The 26,086-nt window shown below is 39.5% G+C and overlaps 1 protein-coding gene across 1 annotated transcript in view; it reads left to right on the forward strand.

Annotated features, from left to right (window-relative positions):
- Positions 1 to 647: 647 nt before the first annotated feature.
- The window catches only part of LPCAT2 (lysophosphatidylcholine acyltransferase 2), a 54,856-nt gene continuing 29,417 nt past the window's right edge, over positions 648 to 26,086 (forward strand). The window contains exons 1-8 of the mRNA XM_033128649.1: positions 648 to 975; positions 7,821 to 7,960; positions 10,419 to 10,636; positions 11,940 to 12,052; positions 13,955 to 14,015; positions 14,941 to 14,999; positions 16,354 to 16,388; positions 19,261 to 19,315. Coding sequence (XP_032984540.1) covers positions 805 to 975; positions 7,821 to 7,960; positions 10,419 to 10,636; positions 11,940 to 12,052; positions 13,955 to 14,015; positions 14,941 to 14,999; positions 16,354 to 16,388; positions 19,261 to 19,315 — 852 coding nt within the window. The 5' untranslated portion in view covers positions 648 to 804. The remainder of the gene's footprint in view (positions 976 to 7,820; positions 7,961 to 10,418; positions 10,637 to 11,939; positions 12,053 to 13,954; positions 14,016 to 14,940; positions 15,000 to 16,353; positions 16,389 to 19,260; positions 19,316 to 26,086) is intronic.

Consider the following 26,086-nt stretch of genomic DNA (forward strand, 5'->3'; position numbering starts at 1 on the left):
TGGTCTCAGGTTCGCAGAAAACCCCTCTCTGCCCGCTTTCCCCGACCACACATATAGGTCCAGACAGGCAACTAGTGTGGAGGACAGTAGTGGTTTTTGCCTTTTTCTAGTAATAGCAGCTCAATATTCCTTTGGAGAACCATTTCCCCACTGTCAGTCCATGTTTTCAGTGGGACAGATTCCACTCCTGGTATCGATATATTAGGACTCTTTCAGCTATAACATCCAATCAGAAGCCAAAGCAAAGCGGACACCAGATATAAAATCCATCCTGGATATATTATCTTACTTAATGGAACAGCCCAGGGGTTGCTCTTCTAATTGCTGGATTAAGGTTCTGTTTATCTAAGTTCTGCTCATCCCCATTTTACAGGAGGGGCAACTGAGGATCATAGAGACAGTAATCTGGCCAACATTACAGAGACATCAAAAGCGATTGGAAGTCCAGGTGTGCCTGACCCTAAAGCAAAGAACTCTACCGAAACTGTCTGTCATTGGGGTGCGTTGCTCTAAAGGAGAAACATTCACTTCCACGGGGCGGAGCTACATTGCCCAAGAGGAAGAGCCAGATACCTAAGAGGGTGGGGCCGGCGCTCAGGGGGTGGGGCCAGAGCTTGGCCGAGTTCAGAGTCAGGGGGCGGGGCGAGGCCAGATGGCGTTAAGTAACTTCGGCGCCTGCGCTGAGGCCCCGTAGTGGAGCCTCGGGCTGGGACTCCCTTGCGATTCCACTCAGCGTTGGCGGTTTCGCTGGCTTCCCGCGTTCCGCGACGGTCGTTTCTGTCCGTTTCGACGCCCGGCTCTGCCATGAGCAGGTGCGGCGAGGCTGCGGCCGTGGCGGCCACGGTGCCGGGCGCGGACGTCGGGAATGCGGGGCTGCGGCCGCCCATGGTGCCCCGCCAAGCGTCGTTCTTCCCGCCGCCGGTGCCCAACCCCTTCGTGCAGCAGACGCGGATGGGCGCTGCGAAGCGCGTCCAGGTGAGGGGCGTGGATCGTAGAGAGGAGGCGCGTCCAGGTGAGGGGCGTGGGTCGTAGAGAGGAGGCGCGTCCAGGTGAGGGGCGTGGATCGTAGAGAGGAGGCGCGTCCAGGTGAGGGGCGTGGGTCGTAGAGAGGAGGCGCGTCCAGGTGAGGGGTGTTGGTCGTAGAGAGGAGGCGCGTCCAGGTGAGGGGTGTTGGTCGTAGAGAGGAGGCGCGTCCAGGTGAGGGGCGTGGGTCGTAGAGAGGAGGCGCGTCCAGGTGAGGGGCCTGGGTCGTAGAGAGGAGGCTTATGCAGGTGAAGGGCGTGGATCGTAGAGAGGAGGCGCGTCCAGGTGAGGGGCCTGGGTCGTAGAGAGGAGGCTTATGCAGGTGAGGGGCCTGGGTCGTAGAGAGAAGACAGATCTAGGTGCGGGGTGAGGGCCTGAGAGAGGAGGGGCATTCAGGTGAGGGCTGTGAGCCTGAGAGGAGGCAGATTGAGGTGAGGGGTCTGAGAGGGGACCCGTTCTGAGGGGCCGTGTGTCTGTCAGTGGAAGTGTGTCTGGGGGGGCGGGGCGTGAGTCTGAGAAGCAAAGGCTCAGAGGAAGAAAGATGTAAATCTGAGAGGGGAGGGCTTATGCAGGGGCCATGAGTCTGCCAGGGGCAGAGACGTGGGTCTGACGATTGAGGGCACATGGAGCGGGTGTGCGAGAAGATGCAGAGAACATGTGGGTCTGAGAGGAAGGTCCTAAACAGGAGGAGGCTGAGCAGGCCAGTGACAGAGGAAACAGTCTGTGCTGAGAAGGGGGAAGGAATCTGTGAGAACGGCAACTGGAGTGAGAATGTAGTGGGAGGCCAGCCTGCCACAGGGAAGTCTCTCTCTCTCTCTCTCTCTCTCTCTCTCTCTCTCTCTCTCTCTCTCTCTCTCTCTCTCTCCTCCCCACTCCTCCCCTTAGGGAAGGAGAGAAGTCAGTCTGGGTTGGGAAGACGAAGAGACAGTGCAGAGAACCCAGGTCTGGAATTAGAACAAGTGAGGCTGTGAGGATCTAGCTGAGCAGGGGCATCAAGGGTAAGAAATCAGAATCTAGGAAAAGCGGTAACGGGAGGCAGCTTAAGATGTTTAAGGGTTTTTGGTTCTGAATCAGTCTTCACCCAAACCCATCTCCTAGATTCAAGGATAAGAGGGAGCCTAACTTTCTTCCACTGTGAAAAATGGCTATATACAAAAAGGAAGTTTCCTTTCCTTTTTCTTGTAAAGTGCTGTAATGTGTTGCATTCACTCTTTGGACTTCCTCTTTTGGTGAAGTTAGCGATCAAAGAACAAGATAGACTATGCAAGCTACATTTGTCCTGGGTGTTCTGTGCGAAAAATGGTTTTGATGTTTTCCATCTCACACGTTTCTTTACTTTGGATTTGAAGTAGTGTAATTTTTGCCTAGCCTACTTGTATGCACTGAGACCTTTGTTTGCCCTCTACAGTAGAGGCAGGTTAAGTGCTGGGCGAAGCAGCATGGGGTGGTGGTTAGAGTGATGATAGATGGGTGTCTGGTTCAAGAAGGGCGTAGGAAAGGAAGAGGAACATCATGAAGTAATACCTCTTTGTAAAGAACCTAAATGTTTACAACTTAGACCTTCGTGACTTTAAATATCTCAAAACTTTCGAAACACTTCTAAGTACGTTGACTATCATTTAAGTTAATTTTCGTCCTTTTTAGTCAAATCAGTCATACTTAAATGATAGTATGTCCATCTATTTGGCTTTATATTTTGGACAGAGGATCAAAGGGACATACGATAAGTATACTGCTCCTAGAGTAAATTATTAAGTGTCTTTTTTTTCTTATAGCATGGCCTGTTACTGTTTAGAGAGCACTTCCAAATAGCTCTACAAGAGCTGTAATACAATGCAAAGATCACTAGTCTTAGAACGTATCTCAGGCCCTGCCATTTATTAGTTGTATGACTTTGGCCAAATCACTTAACCAAGATGATGAACTTCGCTTTCATCATCTACTAAATTGTAATAATAATACATTAAAGAAGGGTTAAAATTAAACAAGATAATGTGTGAAAGAATCTGGTATTGTTTGATGATCTTAATATTGATATTTATGTTATTTGTTGTCTACAAATTATATACTACAAATTAAAAAGTACTTAAAATTTACTACTTGGGTCGAATGGAATTGAATATAGTCAGGTATTTTTTTAAAAAATTAAAAATCCATACAGACCAGACACAGAACAGGTTTCAATGGCTTAAATGGTCTGGATAAAGGGAAAATTTAAATAGGCATGATTGAAAAACAATGTTGGCTACATTATCCAGTTTAAAAGATGGATATACTTTCATTTAACTTAATATGATTAATTCAGACGAACCTTAATTTGAACTCAAATTTATCTTGAATGATGATCAATGTCTTGCTTAAGGACTGTTTTTGCATCTCATTGTAGGGCTTAGCTTTGCTCCTCCCCTTCTCTTTTTGACTATTTAAGGGTCTGCTACTTAGTGGCATAGAAAAAAGTAGCCTAGCTTTCAATTCCTCCATAGAAATGGTAATTGAAATGAGTGGTAGTAATTGTGCGGTAATTTACCATGTCAAAAACAATTCTTGAATGCCTACTATGTGCCAGACACAACACTAATCTCTAGAGATATAGCAGTGAACAAGAAAAATAAGGACCCTGCCTATCTAAACCTTCTATTTCACTGAAAAAATTAAACAAGTACAAAAATATACAATTTCATGTTTTAGTGCTATGAAGACAAACCAGAAAAGAGGGTAACCTTGACAGAATACTGAAAGAATGCCTCCCTACAGAGATGGCATATTACCAAATGGAAATATAGAAAATCCCCTTAATTTGTCAAAGAGTAACTCAAAATTGGTTTACTGTTAAGTACTATTATTTGTTGCAAACCTGGAAATGGCACAGAAAACAAGTTGTGCAACATTTGACAACTTGTCGATTAAAACCCACCGTTAGCTGCTCATTGCAAATGTTAGTGAATCTTATATGAATGTGTCATTACTTCGTTCTAGCTCTATCTTCCGTGTCTATGCTATTGTCCTTTCTTACAGTCAAAATTATTTCTTGCTCATTTGCAAGGCTGTCTTTATTTGACCTTGGAGCCCACCCACTGTACTCTTTCCTCTGAGGGTGTTTTTGTCAAAAACAATCAGAGGCAGTTCCTTAACAGCACAGCTGCCTGAAGCAGTGAGTAATTATCTGAGCAAACAATAAGCTGGCCCAAAAGCTTACAAGAAAAAGCTTGTGACGGTATGCTATCTAAAATATACACACTTTTGATCCAAAGACCCAAATAGGTTGAAACTCAAAGGATGGTGAAGGTATCCCCTACAAACAGTAACAGAGAGAACTAGAGGGGCTCTATTGATATTTGGTAAAATAGACTTTAAGACAGAAAACTAGAGAAAAAGGAGGCCATTTTATAACGTCTTGATTTATCGAGGAGATATAACAATTGTAACTATGTATACACCTCACAACAGAACGACAAATACACAAAGCGAAACTGACAGATTGAAGCGGGAAATAGACAACTCAAAAATAGTAGTGAGAGGCTTCAATTCCCCACTTCTAATAACGGTAGGACAATGAAACAATATCAACAAGGAAGTAGAAGACTTGGACAACACTATAATCATCTGCACCTAACAGATTACATTGAACACTCCAACCAGTGACAGCAGAAGACACATTCCTCTCAAGTGCCTACGGAACATCCCAAGATAGACAATAATATTAGGCCGTAAAACAAGTCTCACTAAAGTATTACAATAATGCATCGTTCTCCCACCACAATGGATTGAAATTAGAAATTAGAAATCAAGAAGAAAATGTGGGCAATTTGCAAATGTGTGGAAATTAAATCACATACTCCTAAAATACTCATGGTTCAAAGAAGAAATAAAAAAAGCCAGCAAATACTTTGACATGAGTGAAAATGAAGACAATATATAAAAAACATGTGGCTAGCATTGTTTCAAAGTCTGAAAAGATGTTATAAGAAAAGGAAATTATAGACCAATTTCCCTTATGATCACAGATATAAGAAATGTTGGCGAACTATCAGCAGGTCAAATACCACAATATGTGGACAGGATAATATATCCTTCCAAGTTTGGTTTATACCAGGAATACGAGGTTGGTTTAACATACAAAAATTTATATTTCAACATAATTCATCACATTAGCATATTAGATAAGCACATGATCATTTCAGTCGATGCAGAAATTTTAACTTATTTGACAAAATTCAACATCTACTGGTGTTTAAAAAAATTCTCAGCAAAATAGGAACAAAAGGGAACTCTTTCAGTCTAATAAAGGGCACCTATTTTTGTTTGTGTGGAAACAAATTAATTCTGAAATTTATGTGGAAATGCAAAGGATCTAGATTAGCCCAAAAAAAGTTTGAAGAAGAAAAGTTGGAGGACACACACACACTACCTGACCAACAAACACTTGGAAAATGTTCTCAGCATCATTTGTTCATCAAGGAAGTGTGAATTAAAACCACAATGAGGTATCGTTTTTCACCCACTTGAATGGCTGCAAAGACTGACAACACTGAATGCTGGTGAGGATGTGGAGCAACAGGAACTTTCGTCCTTTGTTAGTGGAGATGTAAAACAGTACAACCACTTTGGAAAACAGTTTGGCAGCTTCTTTATATAAAGTTAAGCATACCCTCACCCAACATTTCCACTCCCAATGAAATGAAAATATATGTTCACATGGAGACTTGAACATGAATGTCCATAGGAGCTATATTCATAGTGGCTCAAAAGTTATGATAGCTAACTGTCCATGAACAGTTGAATGGATACATGAGTTGTAATATATTCACACAGCGGAGTAATACTCCACAATTCAAACGGCTGTGCTACTGATACATATAACCGCAAGGTTGAATCTCAAAAACATGAAGTGAAAGAAGCCAGACATAAAAGATTTCATTCACATGACAGTCTAGAACAGGCAAAACTATGGTGAAAGAAAGCCTATCAGTGGTGGCCAAGGGCTGGGGAGGGTGTATTGACAGCAAAAAAGCAGGGGAGAGCTTTCTGGGGTGATGGCAATGTTCTGTATCTTGATTGTGGTGGTGCTTGCATCACAGTACACATTTGAAAAACTCATAATTTGTACATCTACAATAGGCACGTTTTATTTTATGTAAACTGTCTTAATAAAGTTGATATTTTAAAAAGACTCCCAACACCAAGTGTTGCCAAAGATGCACAGTGACTGAAGTTCTCATACATTGCCAGTGACCCTTTAAAATGATACAACCACTTTGGAAAATGGTTTGGCAGTTTCTTATAAAGTTAAATTACGTCTGTGACCCAGCAATTCCACTCTTAGGTATTTACCTAAGAGAAATGAAAGCACATTCACAAAAGGCTTGTATAAGAATGTTTGTGTTGGCTTTATTCATGATAGCCCACAACTGGAAACAACCCAAATGTTCAACAGGAGATTAGGTAAACAAATTGTCATATAGACATACAGCAGAGTAAAATTCTGCAATCAAAAAAATGAATTACTGATATACAAAACAACAGCATTAAATTTCAGAAACCTTAAATGGAAGAAGCTAGACACACAAGAATGCATAATTTATGATTCCATTTATGTGATATTCAAGAACAGACAAAACTAATCTATGGTGATACAAATCCAGCATTGGTTACCTAAGAGGGTAGTGAGAGATATAAGGTGACTTTTCTGGATATGGGTGTGTTCTGTATCTTGATTGGGATGGTGGTTAAAAGAGTATATTTTTACATTTATCAAAACTCATTGAATTATACACTCAAGATGTGTATATTTCCTTGCATGTAATTTTTACTCCAGGAGCGCACACATGCATACAAATAATTTGGCAGAGTGCAAAAATAACTGGAATATTTTTGACATGTCTTTAAATGATACGATCATGCTTAAATTCACATTAAGGGCCTGAAGAGAGAGGAGGACAGCACTGTTTGAGTAGTGTAATGAGCCAATAGACAAACCCGCAATTTGTTATACAGAAGGGCATTTTGTTTCACTTAAAAGGCAATATGGTATAGAATTAAGAGCAAGGGCTTTGTTACCAAGCTGTGTTCAAATCCTGGTGCTGCCACTAAGTAACTGTGATCTCAAGCAATTTAACTTAACTCCCTCGGTGTCACTCCTTTCTTACATGTAAAACAAGGTTGTAAGAATGAAATAAGTTACTACATGCCAAGTGCTTAAAGTGCCTGGTACATAGTAAGCATTCATATATTATTTGCTATTCTTATTTAGTTTTCATTCCTATTTTATTTTATTTTATTTTTTCCTTCCCCCATCTCCATTGGTGTTATTAGTTAAAAAGGATGGGCCAGTATGTAAAACGATAACATTTACCTCTTCACACTCTAATCCTTTCATTAACACTTCTTGGACTTACAGCTCTCACAATGCAATTTGCCCTTTTACCTTGATAGCTTCTGATTGTCTTTTAAGACTGTCCAGCCTTGAACTCCTCCAGGAAGCTTTCCCTGACTGTTAAGTCAGACGCACCTTTTCTCTCTTCCTCCACCATTCTCTACTTTCTGACATACGGATCAAGTTGTCTTATAGTACTTGGTTTTCTTCACTGTTTCTTTTGCTGCATGTGAGGCTTTGTGGGGTCAGCTCCAATGTCTTATTTTCCTTTGGCTTAGATTCCTCGTCTAGTGTAGGCTAATACTCAATTCATCCTTGAGTGACCGCAGGAAGAGTATAAAACTTCCCTCTTCCATGTTTTGGTTTGATGCTACAGCATTAAAATAATGTCCATTCATCTATTTTTATCAACTTTGACTTTCAGATGGTCTTTCTTGGAATTATCCTGCTTCCAGTTCGTGCCATATTGGTTGCAATAACTTTATTACTGGCATGGCCATTTGCTGCAATTTTAACAGCATGCTGTCCTGAAAAGTTGACCCATCCAATAACTGGTTGGAGGAGGTAAGAAATAATTAGATCTAAATGTTAGGTAAATCAAGATGAAGAAGAGTTTATCATAGTTTAGTCGGTGATCCAGTTAGTTTAACTGCTACCTGCTCAATTTTAATCATTTAGTTTTGTTTCTCAGGGGAAACTGTTCTTATTGCATGTAGACATTACTGCCCACGCGCATTCCGATCATCCGTTGAAGTTGTAATTTCCTAATATTAAAATATTTTGTTTTCTGAGTTATTGACAAAAACGATAGACCCCTGCTTCTCAAAGACCCAGTGAATACACCTGCAACCATTGCCACTGAAAATACCAGGATTTCTTTTGCTCTTCTTCCTCAGTTTTCACATTTGCTTTTGTCCCTTTATAATAACTACATACTTAATTCAGTGGCATTATTAAGTGGACCTCGTATAGTATATGTATTCATTACTTCAGTGATTATTATTCGCAGTTTAATTATTAATCAAGATAGCCTCGCTTTTTAAAACATTAGCATGAAGGCTGAGTGGAGCTGCTTCTCAAGCACTATGTAATTACATGGTGTTAGAGAATGCGCCTGAGAATGTATTAATAGTCAGTGGAAAAAGTTCATTCCTACTGGGCAGAACCAACTCGTTGCCATAAGTATGTCCCAAAAGGGAAGGCTTTTCACGTGGACTCCTTGGATTTCATAGGAATGCATAGATGGGTTTCAGGGCACTGTTGACATCTCTGAAATTGTGCACTTTTTTTTTTTTTTTTTGTATGCAAGGGCCTATTCTTTCCATCCAACTCTCAAATGAGAATATGTCCTCCCAAAATTTTGAGAAGCACTGTTCTAGAAAGTTTTTAAGAAATATGCAATTTGCTGCTCAATTCATGTTCTGGTGAACAAAGGTCACCATTAAGTGCCAGGCTGGTTCAAAGTGGAACTACCTCCAAGGCTGGCAGTGCCCCCGGGAAATAATACCACCAGAGTCCTTGCAATGCATACGCATTTGATGTATAACACAAGGTTGTGTGTCATTAAAAAGATACTGCAAGAGACATTTTTTATCACTCACTGATTCCTTTCAATTATCTCTTTGGTTTTTATTGTTGATAGTTTTATGAGAACCTAGTCTAAATATCCAGAAAACAGATGTAAATGTTGGAAAAGAAAGTTCTGCTTTTGTCAATTAAGCCAGTATGTCTCCCTGCTCTCAAACAGGTAGTATTGGAGTTACTATGCAGCAGACCTAGACTATTAGCCATTTTTTTTCCATTTTTTAAAAAAACATTTAAATAGAAGTGTCTAATGACTTTGAATATAGGATACTTTGGAATGTCGTTGTCAGAAGCTACATCACTATAAATCAAAAATAGCAGGTGTGGAAACTCCATGAAAGGGTGAGCTTCTTATCTTTACATAAAAGACCTCAATTCTGAACTAAAGTGCAAGAAGGAGAGACACAGTCATTTGTCTGCAGCCTCTGGAAAAGTACTTGGTTTTGTGTGTCTCACTTCTTTTTACTGTGAAATGAAAGTCGGACCAACTTCCTCAGTAGCTACTTAATTGCTCCTCACAAGGTTATTACAAGATTGTTGAGAGAATTAAATAAGAAGCCCATTTTTAAAGTTCTCATTAGCTGTCTATGGGAAAGATGCGTCGTATTTTATTTTCATGAAAAAGCCGTATGCTTTATTCACATATTGAGAAGTCCATCCTCTGTTTGCCTTTCTAGGAGTCTGTTTTTGTTACCCTACTCGCTTGAGGTTATCAAGGACAGAGACTGGACTTGTCTGTGTGTCCAGCACAGTACCCTGGCACAGTTTGGTGAATTAATTAATCTTTAGTGACAGATTCTTTTTCAAAAGTAAGCAGATAGATTTCTGGCATTGTTTAATTGCATCACTGTTCCAAGGAAGTGAGATGGTGAATTTTCTTGAGTTTCTTGATGATGTCTAAGAGCTGTCATCATAGAGGTACCAAGGCTTACTTTTAAAAAATTCTCCCTAAATCACTTAGAGGACAGTTTCAACATGGGAGTTCTGAAAGTGTTTGGGAGATAGCACCATCTTCCTTAGACAGGTATAGATCCCCCAAGGTGATTACTTTGAAGGGCAATTCTGATTTGAATTCCTCAGAGAGGATGTGTGTTGAAAATTCACTCTCTTCACTTTATAATCACAGAAGAATGGAGCCGTTTATTGGCCACACGCCCGTGGGAAAATTACTTCTCTGTGCCTCGGTTTTCACACCTGTAAAATGGGGGGTAGTAATAAATAATACCTATTTCATAAAATGGGGCTGAGGATGAAAGACATTAATATATGTAAAGGATTCCGAATAGCACCTGGCAGGAAGGGCTCCACGGCACTGTTAGCTCTGCTTCTTCAGTCATATTTTAAAATGAAGTGTTCTGATATATTTTGATTTTCATACTGTGGTTGTTAGCTGCAATGACCAAAGCTAATTCTGTCTTTTTTATATGTATTTTCAAAGGAAAATGGCTCAACCAGTTTTGAAGTTTCTGGGTCACGTCCTGTTCTTTTCAATGGGATTTATAGTTTCCGTGAAAGGAAAGATCGCAAGCCCTCTGGAAGCACCAATTTTCGTTGTTGCCCCTCATTCAACATTCTTTGATGGAATTGCCTGTGTCGTAGCCGGGTTACCTTCTATGGTATCTCGAAATGAGAATGTGCAGGTCCCTCTGATTGGCAGTAAGTACTTGTAAGATAACACAAAAGAAATATTTTCATGCTCATGCTATAAATTTAAGAAAACGTGTATAGTTTACTGGTAGACTTCTAAAATACTTTAAAATAACACAATATTTCAAAACATATTTCCTTTCTTTAATGAGGTACTGTATTGAAAGAATGAATTTATGAAAAAATATTAGAGACTTCCCTATATGTATCCTTATAATTCTTTTAAAATCTTACCTTAATCACTGTACCATGGCAGCTTTCTGTTCTTGTATATGAAAGAGCAGTTTTTCCGATCCCAAACTTGCTTGATTTTTTTTTTTTTTTTGAGAGAGAATTTTACGAAAGAATTTGTGAAAACAATGGTACGTGCTATTTTATGAATTTCTCTTCAGGGTATTAGGCTGATAAACACACTACATTTTTTTCTCTTAACTCTGTTTTCTTCATTATTGTCCCCAAATGTCCACGAGGGACCCACGTGTGACTCTTTGAAAATTATGATGTGGAACAATAAGTGCTTCCTGCCATAAAAAATAATGAAGTAAGGGCAATGTTTTTCCCACCAGATGATTGGGTCTCTCCCTAGGGTATTAGTCTCCATGTAACTGCTCCCAATTGTCCCGAGGTCATAGCAAGCATCAAATGATGAGAGAGTGGGTGTGAAAGTTTCCTAATGTTGCCTTGATACTCTGACGAAATAATAGTTGTTCTTGCAGCTAAGAAGGACACACACTCTTTTCTTTTTTTCAATGTAACTCCCTGCTTTGTGTAATAAGGCGTTTCCCTGAAAAATTGTGTAGCAATAGATTTGTGGTAAATTGAGATTTAGTTTGCAGGGGCTAGGATGTTATGTATTTAGAAGACTGTTGGGCTGAAAATTTTTATAAAATGAATAATAATTGCTTCCTACTCCTGTGTACTAGGAATTCACATGATCAGTTTTCAGGCTATCCCTAAAATAAAACAAGAGAATCATGTAGTACATTCCAAAGGTCTAATGTCAACTGAGGAAGAATACCTTTAGGAGAAAATTGCATTTGCTACTTTTCATATTCCTGCCGCTAACTTCTGTTAAATCAATGAAACATTTTTAGGCATAAATATCCCCCTCCCCTTTCGAAACTGGAAGCTTTGAATTAGAGGGTTGTTTTTCTTTTTTTATGTTGTCATTTTTTTTATATGCTGTCATTTTAATTTTGCATAAAATTTGTTTTATGATTTATTCAGTATTATTTCTTTGGTAGCTTTAGCAAAAAAAAAAAAAAAAAAAAAAAAAAAAAAACCTGGTTGTGAATTTTCATTTATTTTAAAGGACTGTTACGGGCTGTGCAACCAGTGTTGGTGTCCCGTGTAGATCCGGATTCTCGAAAAAACACAATAAATGAAATAATAAGGCGAGCAACATCAGGAGGGGAATGGCCCCAGGTAAAACACAGTAGGTGTTGATTTAAGATACTGAGATTTCATTTATTGTACATTTGTAAGCGTATTCATTTGGATCCACAGATAGCAGTGTCTTGGGGACACCTATGCCAGATGTCTGTCGCATAATAAAAACAGAAAAATTAGTGAGCATTATGAACTCCCCTTCCCATGAGATACTCCATGGAATTAAATGAATCACCCTTTTCTATTCTCCAAACTCTTTGAACCCATTTTTACTTTGTGTTACAAAAAGTCATTCTCTACCTCTAAATTCACCTTTCAAAAGGTGCAATGCTCATGCTCAGTTGTACTCAACAATATGGTGGGCTTACTGAAGAAATAATTAAGATCTTTAATCTTATCTGAAATGTATTTAGATAGTGCTTCTCAGTTCAGGGGGGCCTGTCAGAATGTCAGGGCATGCAGAACATTTTCAAACTTCGCCATCTCACCACCCCCTTCCTCTGTGATGCATGATTTCTGAGGGTGAGAGGGTGGCAACATTTGTGGGATAAAGAAAGCCTCGTGGTGGTGCTGATTAGTATTTCTCTACCTTTGCCCAGGTGCAAACAAATGATCGCTAGCAGAACGAATGGTCTCACGATGATGTGTAGGGGTTAGAATACCCAGAAGACTAGGACCAACCCTTAGGTGTTAGGAACCACGGCGCGTGAGGAGTGGTTAAAAAAGTGACTGGGAAGAAATGGCATTTAGAGTCAGGGTTTTGGTTTTTCTTTTTGGACCCCAGAAATACATCTGGGACTGGTAGATGAAAGTTAACACATAGGTAGATTTCAGCCCATTTTACTCATCTCGAGGAACTTTCCTGTCCAGAAGTAGGATGGTCTGCTGGGGAACCCTTTTCTGGAATTTTCAGGCATTGGCTAAGCAACCACTTGGGGGGGATGTTGTAGAAAGAATTCAAGCATTAGAAATGCTAGATACCTTTTCATGCCCCTTCCAGCTGTAGCGCTTTATGATTCTTTGTTAATAGAGGCGCTATAGACTTTGCACTGAGTGAGTCATATTTGCTATTGTATCTCATTGTCGTAGGAAATGGACTTTTTTTAACTGAAAGATGGAATTTCACCTATTCATAATTTTATTTTACAAATAACCCGTGAGGGTGACAATTTGGCCTACTGATGTTTTCTTGCTCTAATTATTATACAATATATGTCACAAACTACTGGGAGTGCAGGAATTTTCTTTTTTGTTTTATGTACTTAGTAATTTATGCATTGCTAAATTCTAAATCCTTCCAAAAATCAAGCTAGTTTATTCAGCTAATGGAAACTACCTGTACTGCATGTCGTTCACATGGAAGACAAAAAGGAGTATGGTAAAAGCTAAAAACACTGCCTCAAAAAAAGATATTAAATTGTGTTTCGTATGTCAACTGATTCAAAGGAGCATAAAGCATGTTATAAACAGTCCCTCTTTTTTCCTCAGTACGTAAACTGTATGTGGTGGGAGTGAGTATCATTTCATGTGAAAACTGAAGCAAAAAAGTAGGAAATTATTTGGTTAAGGATGTATGAGCAGTGGAAGGAAGAATTTAATATTGCCCAGATGTACACTTTGAGCATGACTTAGGTCTACATCTTCTTTTAAGTCTATTCAGATCTTAAATATCATCATTAAGAAACCATGGCTACGTGTATACTGTATTCAAAGCTCTAAGACGTTTTCTAATTATCTTAATGGTCAGACTACACTTGTTTCAGCAAAAAGCCAAATACATGTAATCTGATTCTGGCTTTCATTAGACTCAAGGGTTAGCCTTTTATTTCGTCTTTGTTATATAAGAATTGGCAGCTATTTGTGAAGTAATAAGAAAGCAAACAACAGGTTAACCTATTAATTGGACTGAAATATTAAATCTATTCCTTTTCTCCCAAGATACTAGTTTTCCCAGAAGGTACTTGTACGAATCGTTCCTGTTTGATTACTTTTAAACCAGGTGAGATAAATTAAATTATGTATTGTGACAAAGCAGTATGAAGATTTCTCAAATGATTTGCTAGAAATAACATAAAATAACTATGTTTGCCCTGAGCATTTCTTCTTTTCTGATAGGATGTTCTAAATGTTATGAATGCATAGGACTTACTCCTTTACCTTCTTTTTTGCTATATAGCCCCTTCTGCCTTGGAGTGTCTGTGTCGGGGTGTGTGTGTTTGTGTGTGTGTGTGTGTGTGTGTGTGTGTGTGTGTCAGACCAGAACCAATCAGTGGCGGATTTTTCTTTTCCTCCAAGGATACCGTCTGAAACACATGGGGTCCTGTGTTATCAAGTAGAAAACCTATTTCAATTATCATTATAATACCTTCAAATGCCTTCCAAGGTTCTCTCTTTTTCTTTTTTTTTTTTTTAATATTATCAAGCCGTGAATTTCACAGTAATGTGTAATTCCATAATAATTGGCACTAGTTTACAATGTCTCTGTATTAGCTGCCAGAATACTCAGAGCCAGGTTAGAACTCACGTCTGGCAAGCCTGGACGTTCTGGCCTCAAGCATTTGGTTTCATCTGGATTTTCTTCTCCTTATTTCCTCTTTCTCTTGTTTTTTGTCACTTCTTAAAAAACAAAACAAAACAAAAAAACCTGTTAAATAATAGGTATCTGCAACATGAAAACAAGTGGAGATGTAAAGAGAAATAAATACTGAATTGCCTTAGGTACATTTAATATCTTGTTCATATAATTCTGAATTTTAAAAATCTCTCATTTTGGTAAACAGTAGGGATTTACTAACGTTTGACAAATGGTTTACGTGTAATTCTTAAGACATTCAGTACACGTGCACCATTTATTATGTTCGCCTTATTTGTAAAACTTGTATTCATAGAAAGAACATGTTATAACACCTCGTTAATGGTTACAGGAGCCTTCATTCCAGGAGTTCCGGTGCAGCCAGTCCTTCTCAGATACCCAAACAAGCTGGTAAGCGTCGTGTTTCACTACGGGAAGACTTTCAAACCTTCTAAACATCACACATTCTCTAGGACCCCTTTTACTTTTTGTAAAAAGTTATGAATAGACCAATGGTGGAAGCAGGTAGGGGGGACTCACGCTCCTTGCCACATTTAGTTTTTAAAAGTTGGCTAGATGGGCAGGCAGTTGTGGATAGCAGCATTCCAGACTGTGTTTGCTCCTGTTGAGCTATAGGAAAGCATTTCCTTGGCTCCTCTGTTGTCGCTGTGATGGTATGAGTAGGTCTCCAATTCAGGATCGCATTAGAAAACTTGCATAAATGTGCGACTTTTATTAAGCCTAGAAGGAAACTTTTCCTGATTCAATCAATAATCATTACTGGTTTAGCAGGACTGAAGTAGCAGCTTAAATTGGGAATAGGCTTGGTGTTTAATGATTGCCTCAGTACTCACGAGTAGCTGTGTGACTCTTGGTAAGTAGCTTAAGTAAGAAAATATCTGGGAAAAACCTAACATCCTATAGCAAGTCCACAGCTGGCTCAGGAAGTAAGTAGTCCCTTCTGCTCCCGCTAGGTTCATTGTTGTCTTCTGCGTATTATGTCACCATTTCCCTAAGCGTAGGTTTTTGGAGGATGTTTTGGTTCTAAGAGGAGCTTTATTTACTAGAGAATTTACACCAGAAGGCAAGATATAATTGTTCATTATCTATGTTATTTCAGATTAAGAGTTCTTGATCAATTCAGCTTTCGATTCGGTGACTAGTTTGTCGACCGTGGACATCTGTAATTAAAAAATTAAAATCTGCCAAACTTTTACTTATTGTACTTCTGCCTACGGGTTTGCAGTTGCCGTTTATTCAGATTCTTTCACTATGAACTTCTTTCCTCTTTCTTCCCCATAACTTTTTTTTGGAGGTGGGGAGAACTGATATATTCTGTTCTTTCACTATGTACTACTATAGTATTTTCTCCCACATAACCCTATTTTTTGGGTGAGGGGGAGAACTGATGTATTCTGGTTTTGTAAGTAAATTATCCAGCTGTGTTCGTATTAGGAGAAAAATCAGTAAGCATGCACAATAGTTTTTTTGTGTGTGTTTCTTTTTTTTAAATTTGTATCAACTTAATTCCATAAAAAGATAGGTAGTTACATATGGAAAACAGCTCTTTGCCATGTAGACATAATCCAAGAATGCATAGACAGGACAGTGATGTCTAATAGCAATGATATGCGTGTTTTGCTTTTCAACATATTGCTTTTAATTCAGAAAGGAAATATGAGAATACCAATATTAAAATAAAGTCTTTGTTTTATGTGGTATTTTTTTCTCTGAACTGACAGTTTAAATATTTTTGTTGTCCTAGGATACTGTGACGTGGACATGGCAAGGATATACATTGTAAGTCGCTCATATCTATTATTTATAAAGTAAAAATTTCTACTCAGATCCTTAAATCTTGTAACTGATAAATATCTGTAGAGAACATAACTATCTTTCCCATTAGCGCCCAGGGTCTCCCACGTGCACAATTCTAGTTTGTCTGTCATGTTCTGATCGGTCTAAAAGTGTTGATCTACCAATTCTTAACAAATATTTCAGTGACCTAGTTTGTATCATACTTAGCTCTGATTCTGTAGTTTCATCTTCATTGCAGATTTAGCATTATCTAGTGTCTTCATCGCTGTTTTACGGTATTGGTTTAAGCAATCTAGAGCAATTTAGTCCTGTGGCCTGAAATTGTTGTGATGTGTCTGATCTGAGTTGAGAAAATGGCTAACCAAGCTTTCAGTTCTGTTCTTGGATGTGAAAAGCACAGGGCTCAGCAGTTTCTAAAAACCTTTAGGAGAGGAATACAGTTTCACTATTAAGCAAGCTGACGTGAAATAAGCCTTTAAATAGAACAGAACATGGAGAGTCTTACTTTCTCTCCGGAAGCCTGTTTACATTTTGGTGAGAACCTGGATGTTAGGACGTTAGCCAGGGTCTTTCCCAGTAATGCCTTTCGATTCTATTATATACAGAATCCACATAACCTTGTCCATGGGTTGCCAGTCAGGTGACAACCACTTGGAAATATTTAAAAGAAATTCATTATTTGCCTTCATGTACAATGTGGCTTTCTTAGATACCTTTTAGACAATCCAAACAACTTCTGAAAGTCAGATTTCTTTGCACTTATTTTCTCCATATTGTGTGTGTGTGTGTATGTGTGTGTGTGCATTTCTTTGAAATAATAAATTTAAATCATAATAGGTAACTGATGGGCCAGCTGTGTCTGTTAAGTGTTTATTAATGTGTGAGACATTTTATGTTCCTCTTATTCTGTAGTCTTTGGGAGCTGAAGTTAAGTAAACGACACCAAAAATAGCATAAAATTTAAAGGATATCTAGACATTATGTTATCTCTAACTCTTCAGGAAATCTGTTTATTCATTTGGCAAGAATACATGTTTCATGGCACTACTGGTTTTGGACGACTGTTTTTCAACTTTTATTCAAGGGAAAATTAGGAGAAACAAGTAGTGTGAGGGCATTTTAGAAAAAGACGTGCCTGCAAATTGGGTGGATAGTGTGTTTGTATTTCCTAAGATGTGCCGTCCGCGGGGCTTTTCCAAGTTAAGTTCCTGAAGGAGACAGTGACTTTGGGTTCACTGTTCAGTAAATAGGACTTTTTTTGGCTTTGCAGCCATCTGGGTAGCTGTGAAGGTGAAACAGGAGAAGGTTTCTGGAAGGGGAAGGAATCAGGGTTAGAAAATAGAGGGCTTTCATTAACCGAGCCTTCTAACTTGGGGAGTGTGAGATAAAGGGGAAAAGACAATAGGAGAGAGAACTCAGAAAAAGAAAGAGAGGAAAAACAGTATTTTCAGAGTTAAAGATTTCTTAGGGCTTAAAAACAAACACAAAATCTTCAAAAGGTACCACTCTGTTTTGTCCAAATACCACATTGCACTTACCTATGGGAACTCACATTTCTACCTTATCTTCTGGTCTACTTCATGATATATTTAGCATTGTGTCTGTTACTTCTAAATCAGTTTCTCAATTGCCCTTGCCTCAGGTTCTAAGACATTCTGCACCAAAGCAGATACCCAAAGTGAGAGGAGTAATAAACTTAGGAAATAAACTTAGCGAAGGGGAAGCAAGCTATGGAAAAGCTGTTTTATGTTGTTTGGTTTGTGTGTCGTGTGGATGAGATCTTAGGTGTTTTCTTTATTTTTTTACAGCATTCAGAATTTTCAGAATAGAATTATCTGCTCAACTCACTGAATCCCAAAGCTCAATTTAAATAATTAAAGAAATTATTATTTTATTGTAGATACTATAGATTGATTTTGTTTGCTAGGGGTTGATAGGAAAGGATTTTTTCCTTTTCAAGATGAAGGTTTTGAGAACTGATACTTGTATTAACAATTTGTAATTAATTATGGAATTGGTAAACCTATTTCCTAAATTCCTTCTTTAACTAAATTCCTTGTTTAAATTCCTAAGTTTGTTTTGGTCTTAAATAAGTCTCTCCAAGTAATCTGTACAGATAAATCATATTTTAATTTCTTAATAGCAAAAACAAAAATGCTTGGTTGGTTGTTTTCATAAACATGTAATGTAATCCGCTCTGCCAGATTTCTGGGTCATCTCTCTAAATAAGGCTAAATAAAAAAATCCGATGGAAATCTTATCCAGAAGCTGCAAGTTGGAACAACCGTTTCAAAAATTATCTTTGAGAAGATTGGTTATAACCACCTTAAAGAAAGCCTTGTCTAGTTTTACAATGAAATTTGAACATTTTCAGAAAATTTCCCCGTAATGAAAACATTTACTAGTAACTCAGACAATTATGATAAACTTTCTACCTTTAAGAAAGACCCTCTGATTATTGTTTTTTAAATATCAGAAAAGAGTTTAGTATTGTACTGTTCTACTCAGGAGCTTTCCTGTAAACACATTTATGTACCTTCAAAGGTGGCCTTGGGGATTTTCTCTAGGGACTTAGGCCTAGGAGCCCGAGTCGTCAAAGAGACTTCACATGTGCGGTGTGGTCTGCTGAGCTGTGTCTCTGACTCACAAATACCATATGGCGTTGCGTGTGGTGATTGAACTTTTGAATGTCAAGAATAGTTGTCTCAGCCCAAGAAGTGTTACAACCACCCTGTGGCATTTATAAACACAAAATACGTATAACGTGTGACATGGGTGCTGCCTGTTTTGTGAAATAATGTTAGCAATACTTGTAACTGCCATATAAAGGGGACCCTCTCTTTCTTATCTTCAGCATTCAGCTTTGTATCCTTACTTGGTGCCAGCCCTTCACAAAGGTGGAAGTTGAGGTAAGTCCTTCACAATGTGGCTGTGGAACTTGAAATTTGGCCTTTCCTTTTATTTTGAATTTCTTGTCTAGAAAGACCGAATATGCAAAGGTTGGAAGTTAAATCCACCGTCTTTAAAATAAGCTCTGTGTGCAAATTGTGTATCTAAACCCAGGCTATCAGATGCAGGCCTTAGAATTGTATCAAGAAACACCTCTAACTTCTGGGAACTCCTACCATGTTATAAGCAGCCTAACCAGTCTGGCTGGTCAGATTTGCATGGCCTGTTCCTATCTTTTTATTCCTTTTTATGCTGACCTCTGCCAAATGGAATGGTACACCTTCACACCCCAACAAAAGGAGCTCTAGAGGTTGATGGGGCCCCACACTCCCGGAAGAGGAGGTTCTGTGAAAGCTGACAGGTGCTGCCTGGGGTGGGAGAAGTGCAGAAGCCAGAAGCCCTCACTTTTGGACTCATTCTGCATAGGGAATGCTTGAAATCATATCTGGGGGGCGGCTCATATCACCATTCACAGGACAGTCTTTTGGTTGGAGTTGCAGGGGCAGGTGGGGGGAGTGGGGGAGTAATTGGATCCTTCTGAAAATTCTAACCAGATTGTTGAGACTCTTAACAGAACTTTTCTTAGTTTCTAAGAATGATGTGGAATGGACCCCTGCATTCAAAATCTAGTTGGTTTCAGTGATACCCCCAGGTAGGCGCTGGAGAGAGAGGTCAGAGACAGATATATATGTATGTAAATTTAACCCTTCCTCTAAATTTACCCCTCTCCCGCTAAAACAAGATCTAGCAACAGATGTGGAAATGCACCTAGAACTGCACTTTTATGTGTAGTATATATCAGGGGTCAAACTGCATTACGACACAAGCATGCAAATTCCTCTTTTTTTCACCTTGACCACTATTACCACATTTTCTTTCCGTGTCATGGCTGGCTGGCTGGCTGGCTGGCTTTTTTTTTCTTTTCTTTTCTTTTTTGTTTTCTTTCCTTCCTTTCTCCCTCCCTCTCTTCCGTTCTCTCCTTTTCTTTCTTCTTCCTCCCTCCCTTCCTTTTCAATTACAATGTTTGTGTTCTCTAGCTCGTTCTTAGCCCTGTTTGGATAATATATTCTGGCAAAGAGAAGAATATACCCTTTGTTCAATAACTTCACAAACAAAATGGCTTTCACACAGTTTAAAATACCTGCATCAGAAGGGATTTTTGATGCCTTAGAATTGTGTTGCAGGGAAACAGGATGGGAATTTGCGACTTCAAATTTGGTATTCTTAGTTTAATCGTAGTATTTTAGATTTTTGATGCTCCCTTTCACCCAGGGGGCTCCTAACAACTTTATGCTTCTTGAATATTTTAATTCCCTACTGTATAGATGAAACTGAAACTGCATGCCAGCAGCTCTTCGGGCTCTAAGCACATCCACACCCTGGCTCAAGGCTGGGCCCTGTCTCTGAGGCGCCAACCTTTCCACCATGTCTGAAGAGGCTCAACTTGTGCTGCCCCAACACATAGTTTAGTTAGAAGTCTCAGCTCACTTAGCTGCGCCACTTTCAGCTGTCTTGGTTGTTCAGTGGCACCCATTTCTCTTTCCTTCTTCTTTAAAATTGATGGAAATCCTAGGTATTATTTTTAATATATATTTTAGAACTTCGTGGATATTAATTAGGTGAACCTGATTCAAGATGTATTATTCGAGAATATGGCATGGGTTTTATGGTTTTTAAAATTCACTCGGAGTGGGTTATTAAAGTGCCCTTTTAGACACTCTGCTGTTATGGTCACAGGTTATCTCACTAGGTTGACTGCTGTAGCCTTTAGTGTTACAAGTCTCCCATCAAAATGATGGCTGTCAAACTTTTTAACTACCCAAATCATTGGGCTTCCAAAATCTAGAGAATGTAATGTTGAGGAATATTTCTTTACCTCCTCTCCTCTCTCCCTCTCTGCTTTCCAGACACAGAGACTTGTTTTTAAAAAGGTTGTTGTTTTCTTGACTCTTTGATCTTAGAAATACAGTAAGTGCCAAACCTCATGCCCTATGTGGTTGGTCTGCTGGGATCCTTGAGCAGTGCTGCCATGTGCGTCTACAGAATGGCCCTGCTCAAGGTCAAGGACCAGCCACTTCACAAGCGTGTGGCTTAGGGGCATAGGCAGTAAGAGAGCTGGTCGGAAAAATTCCCAAACGTGACATAAATGCAGAGCCTGCCAATTTACCTCAAGAGAAGAAGACATGCAAAGTCAGACTCTGTCGTGCTCTGTGGGCAGCTGCTAGTTCGTGAATGGAAACATGGCGTTCATGTTGCCTGTACAGTCCGCTTCCTTCATCAGAGGCCATATCTCAGTTGGCATTCAAAGCATGTGGACTTTAAAGTCCATGCATTATATTGTAAATGCATCAAAGTTTTTTTTCTGTAGGCATGCAGACATATTTTGCTTCAGGAAAGCTCCTTTGCGAAGCTTATGGTGAGCTTCTCGTGGCTCACATTAGACCGACAACACTTTATGGCAGGCAAGTCATTGCCTTAAGTAACAGAAAGAGATTTTCTTTTTTCATTAAAGTTTTTTTCTGATTTAGGACAGGATTGTCATTAATAATGAGTGTCAGTATCGACATTTATAGATTTATATCACTTCTAAAATCTCCAAAGAGCTAATTACTTAGGGAAAGTTCACGTACATTTATGTAGTTTATTTAAATATCCAAATGCACTAAAATAATTTGCAGTTTTGATCCAAAATGAGCCTTTTAGAAAACCTCCATCGCACAAACACACACACACACACACACACACACACACACACACCACCACATCACATCACATCACAAATGTACTTGTTCTAACAAAGCTTATTTCTTCTGGAACTTGGTACAGTTCTGGAATTGGTAAGTCATAGTAGTAGAGAAATGGAGTGTTACAAAATGTGTGTTCACTGCGGTTTTCGTTTCAATTCTGCCACGACCTACCTGTATGTGCTTGAGCAGATTACTTAAACCTCTCCAAGCCTGTGTTTTCACGGGTAAAATGGGGATAACATGTATTTTACAGAGCTGTGAGAATTTAATAAGCTTACTTATGTGCTGGCGCACAGGAAGTGTTTCCTAAGCGTTACCTTATTTCCATTATCATCTTGATTTTTCTGTTCTTTTGGAAAGGAAGCAGCAAATGTTGTTCATAAGTCCCCTCCTTGTTTTGCTATTTATCTTTTTGGAGACTTAAAAGGAGGCTCATGGACGCACATTTGTTAAGAAGGGCCTGTTAAAATTCTTCTCTGTTACTCGGAAAAAGATGAGATTGTATATGTATTGCCATTCATCAGTCTCTCTCCTTCTCATAATCATATTTTTAGGAGAAAGGAATGTGCTTGATGTGGTCAGGAAACAATGAATAAACTAGTTTCACTGGGACCGAGGGTTTGTATAAAGGACTGGCTCTGGATAACAGGTGGCCCTACATAATAGGCTGAGGAATTTTTACTTTATCTTGTGAGCAGCCCAAGAGGAGGGAGGAGGCTCTGGGAGCAAAAGTGCAAGGAGAGCTGTTGGGGTGGAAGCAGGTCAGTTAGTCTCCTCCTCATCTGGGACAGGGTGGTGAGAGTCAGCATTCTGAAGGGGACAGAGGACAGTGAAATGAGGAGGGCAGTGGAGCTGTGCAGCCCAGGTCCGTGGGGAAGGGAATCGCGGTTCACACAGGCTGTTGGAGGGGAGGAAAGACGACCTCTCCTCACCTAGGTTCGATGGCTGGGACAGTGAAATAAATGGACAACAGGTAGATTAACCGGGGAAAAGGTGTTAATATTAATATAAATATCAACCATATTTATATTATATCATCACTATTTTATTAATTAGGTTAATTAAGCATTAAATATTTTATTAATCACCTCACTAAATTATTAGTATTTTATGGATTATTTTAATCATTAGCATTTTAATCGTTGATATTATTAATACTATATTATTAATATAAAATTCATTAATTTTAATATTATGTGCACAAGGGCATCACGGGGTTTAAAAAGTGAGCCCCCACCCCCAAAAAAGTGGTGAGATTTGAGAGCTCATATACCATCTTAATAGAGGAAGTAGTGGGGAGGATATAGGCCACTTAGGAAAAGGAAATGATTCTTAGGGAAGACAAATGGGCCCTTCAGAGACTAGATAGGAGATATGTGAGTGTGTGATAAAGTTTGTCTGCGTGTGATGTCGGCTTCTAGTCTCTTTGCCTCTGGTAAGAGTCAGTCCCTCTGTTGGATGAATCTCCCCAGGAGGGGATTTGTGCCAATTGAGTTCCTTTTGGAAGATCTGTCTTTAGGCAGACAAGGGGTTCAGAGAAAGCCTCTCCCTGTATTTGTTGTTTTTCAAATGCCTTCGGCTTAGCATAATACATATACCAAAGTGGCGTATTTTGGGGTGGCATGTCCTGACCTCCTTCACTGTCTTCTTTCTGAAGTTGAAAGTAAAGTGCCATTGAGATGAAAGTGGAATTCAACCTGAGAAGCATGGACTGGGTTGAAACAGTAAAATATGATGGCAGGAGATCAGAACGGGACGTCAGAGGGTTGCCAGGCAGCAGTGCGATGTGATTTAAGTTAAGTAACTTGATCCTCCCCCATCACAGGGACATTAAGGAAACAGACTCAGAATTAAGAATACATATTTTGGCACACCTGCAAAGGTAAAGGGAGATCTCCGGCAAAAAGAAAACAAACAAAAAACAATTTTTATATTTTGAGGCAGTGTGGTCACTGTGGGAAAATAGCATAGTTTCCAAGCAGCTATGAGGACCCTGTGGGAGTTAACATGGATTTGTAGTAGCCTCAACCCATATGGTTTTGTGCACCCCTCAGCAGTCTGCAATAGGAGTGGGGTGGCAGGATCAGGAGATGGGACCGAGGGTTTGTGCTCGGTGCCATAGGTGTGGCAGAAGTGAGAGAGTCTAGATGACAGAAAGGCCCCGTGGATGTGTCTGACTCCCTAAGACCAGATAGATGGGCAGACAGATGCTGCAGGAGGGGCTGGGTAAAGAGGGGCGAGTGGCTTCTGAGCGTGACCGTCAGGTTCTCGTAGTGTAGGTCAGACTAGGTTAGGGGAGAAGTAAATACTCCATGAGGGGAAACTCTGACTGAAGAACTTGTCAGAGGAGAAGATTAGAGTCATATATTCGTTTCCATGGCTGAGAAGAGTATCTGTGGCCAGGTGAAGGGGCTGTGAAATCAAGATGTCAAATGGTCAGTCAGGGTGGCTACTGCATATAATGAAAGAAGATGGAGGTGACAAGGAAAACTTGGGGACCTGAAGTCACTGGAGTATTTAGATGTGTCTTCAGGGACAGTAATAGATAATGGCCATCATGGTCCCCTATTTTTGGTTGATCTTCCCTCCCAAATAAAGGGTACGTTCATGCTGTGAGCCTTGAGTGGAAATGTGCTATAGAGGGCAAGGTCTGACCCAGGGAGGGATGGCTTTTCATTAGAATTTCCGTTGCACTGCTTCTCGGGAGGCATGGGGGCCTCCCGGGCCCATGAGTGTCAAATCTAGACTTTTAATTATTGTGTCCTCTCAGTGGAATGGTTTTCCTCAAGAATAAAATGCCACGCCAATATGAGAGTTATTAAAAATCATTTTATGGAAACTATTACTTACACTACCAAATCCGTAGTTCATTGTAGTATGTTTGGTTAACAGTATAGCTATAATTTATTTTTCACGGGTTTCAGTATGTTCTTTCATGACCTGCAAATCGAATGTGTTATAAATGATCATTTGGCTTTTTAAAAAAACAAAGAATTATATGGGAATTTAAAACTTTAATTTATTATACTATTTTGTTAGAGATTTTATGAACATTGATTTTAACATAGTATTTTCTTCCTTGGATTTCATACTAAGCAAATATAAGGGATTTTCCTGGAACAGGACGGAAGGAATTTTTAGACATTTATTTGCAGATTGTTGCTCTGGATATATAAGTGATGTGGGGACCTCTGGTGGCTTAGTGTATTTTTCCATTTTCAAGAATAACTGGATACTAAGTAGAAAGCTAGATATAGAATTCTAGTTGGACAGGACCTTAGAAATTATCTAGTCAAACTTTTTCATTTGACAGGAGAGGGAACTGAGGCCCAGAAGGCTAAATGACTTTTCCAGGATCACACAGCAGAGTCCAGGCAACGGTGCTCTTTCTGCAGCCTGCCACGGTCCCCTTAGAGAGGATGTTACAAAAAATAAACGTGCAAAGGAAAATGACATAGACTTGTTATCCTGTGATTCCTAGCCGGTCCATCCTAAAAATGCCACTTGGGTGCTTGCTGTCCTCTACTTCCTCACTTCCTCGGTTTGTGGTCTTATCATCTCTCCAAGGTGATTGCAGATGCCCCCCGCCCCAGGGGTTTCCCCTGCTCCTAGCTGCTTCCTCTTGATTTATCCACTCCCTACAAAGTTATTGCTCAAAAGCTTGGACTGGGTCATGTCACTCCCTTGCTTATCTCTGAGTCACCATTGCTGGAGGCTTCTTAACATGACTAACAGGACTTGAAAACAGGTCCACCTGTTTTCTGAAAGGGGTGTTATTTTAGACAAATCTTTCTTTTAAACTGTGGCTCTGCCACTTGTGTGTGGTTTTAGCTATATTGTGTATCCCCTTCTAGCCACATTCTTCTATCAAATGGAAATTCGATAGAACTTACTTCAGGGAAAGTTAAGAGAGTTAACGGATGGGAGCTGTTCTGGGTGGATGTAGCTGATTGTCATACATTTCTCCCCCACTGTGTGGAGAGC

Source organism: Rhinolophus ferrumequinum, chromosome 15, assembly GCF_004115265.2.
Source record: "Rhinolophus ferrumequinum isolate MPI-CBG mRhiFer1 chromosome 15, mRhiFer1_v1.p, whole genome shotgun sequence".
In the NCBI taxonomy this organism is placed as follows: domain Eukaryota; kingdom Metazoa; phylum Chordata; class Mammalia; order Chiroptera; family Rhinolophidae; genus Rhinolophus; species Rhinolophus ferrumequinum.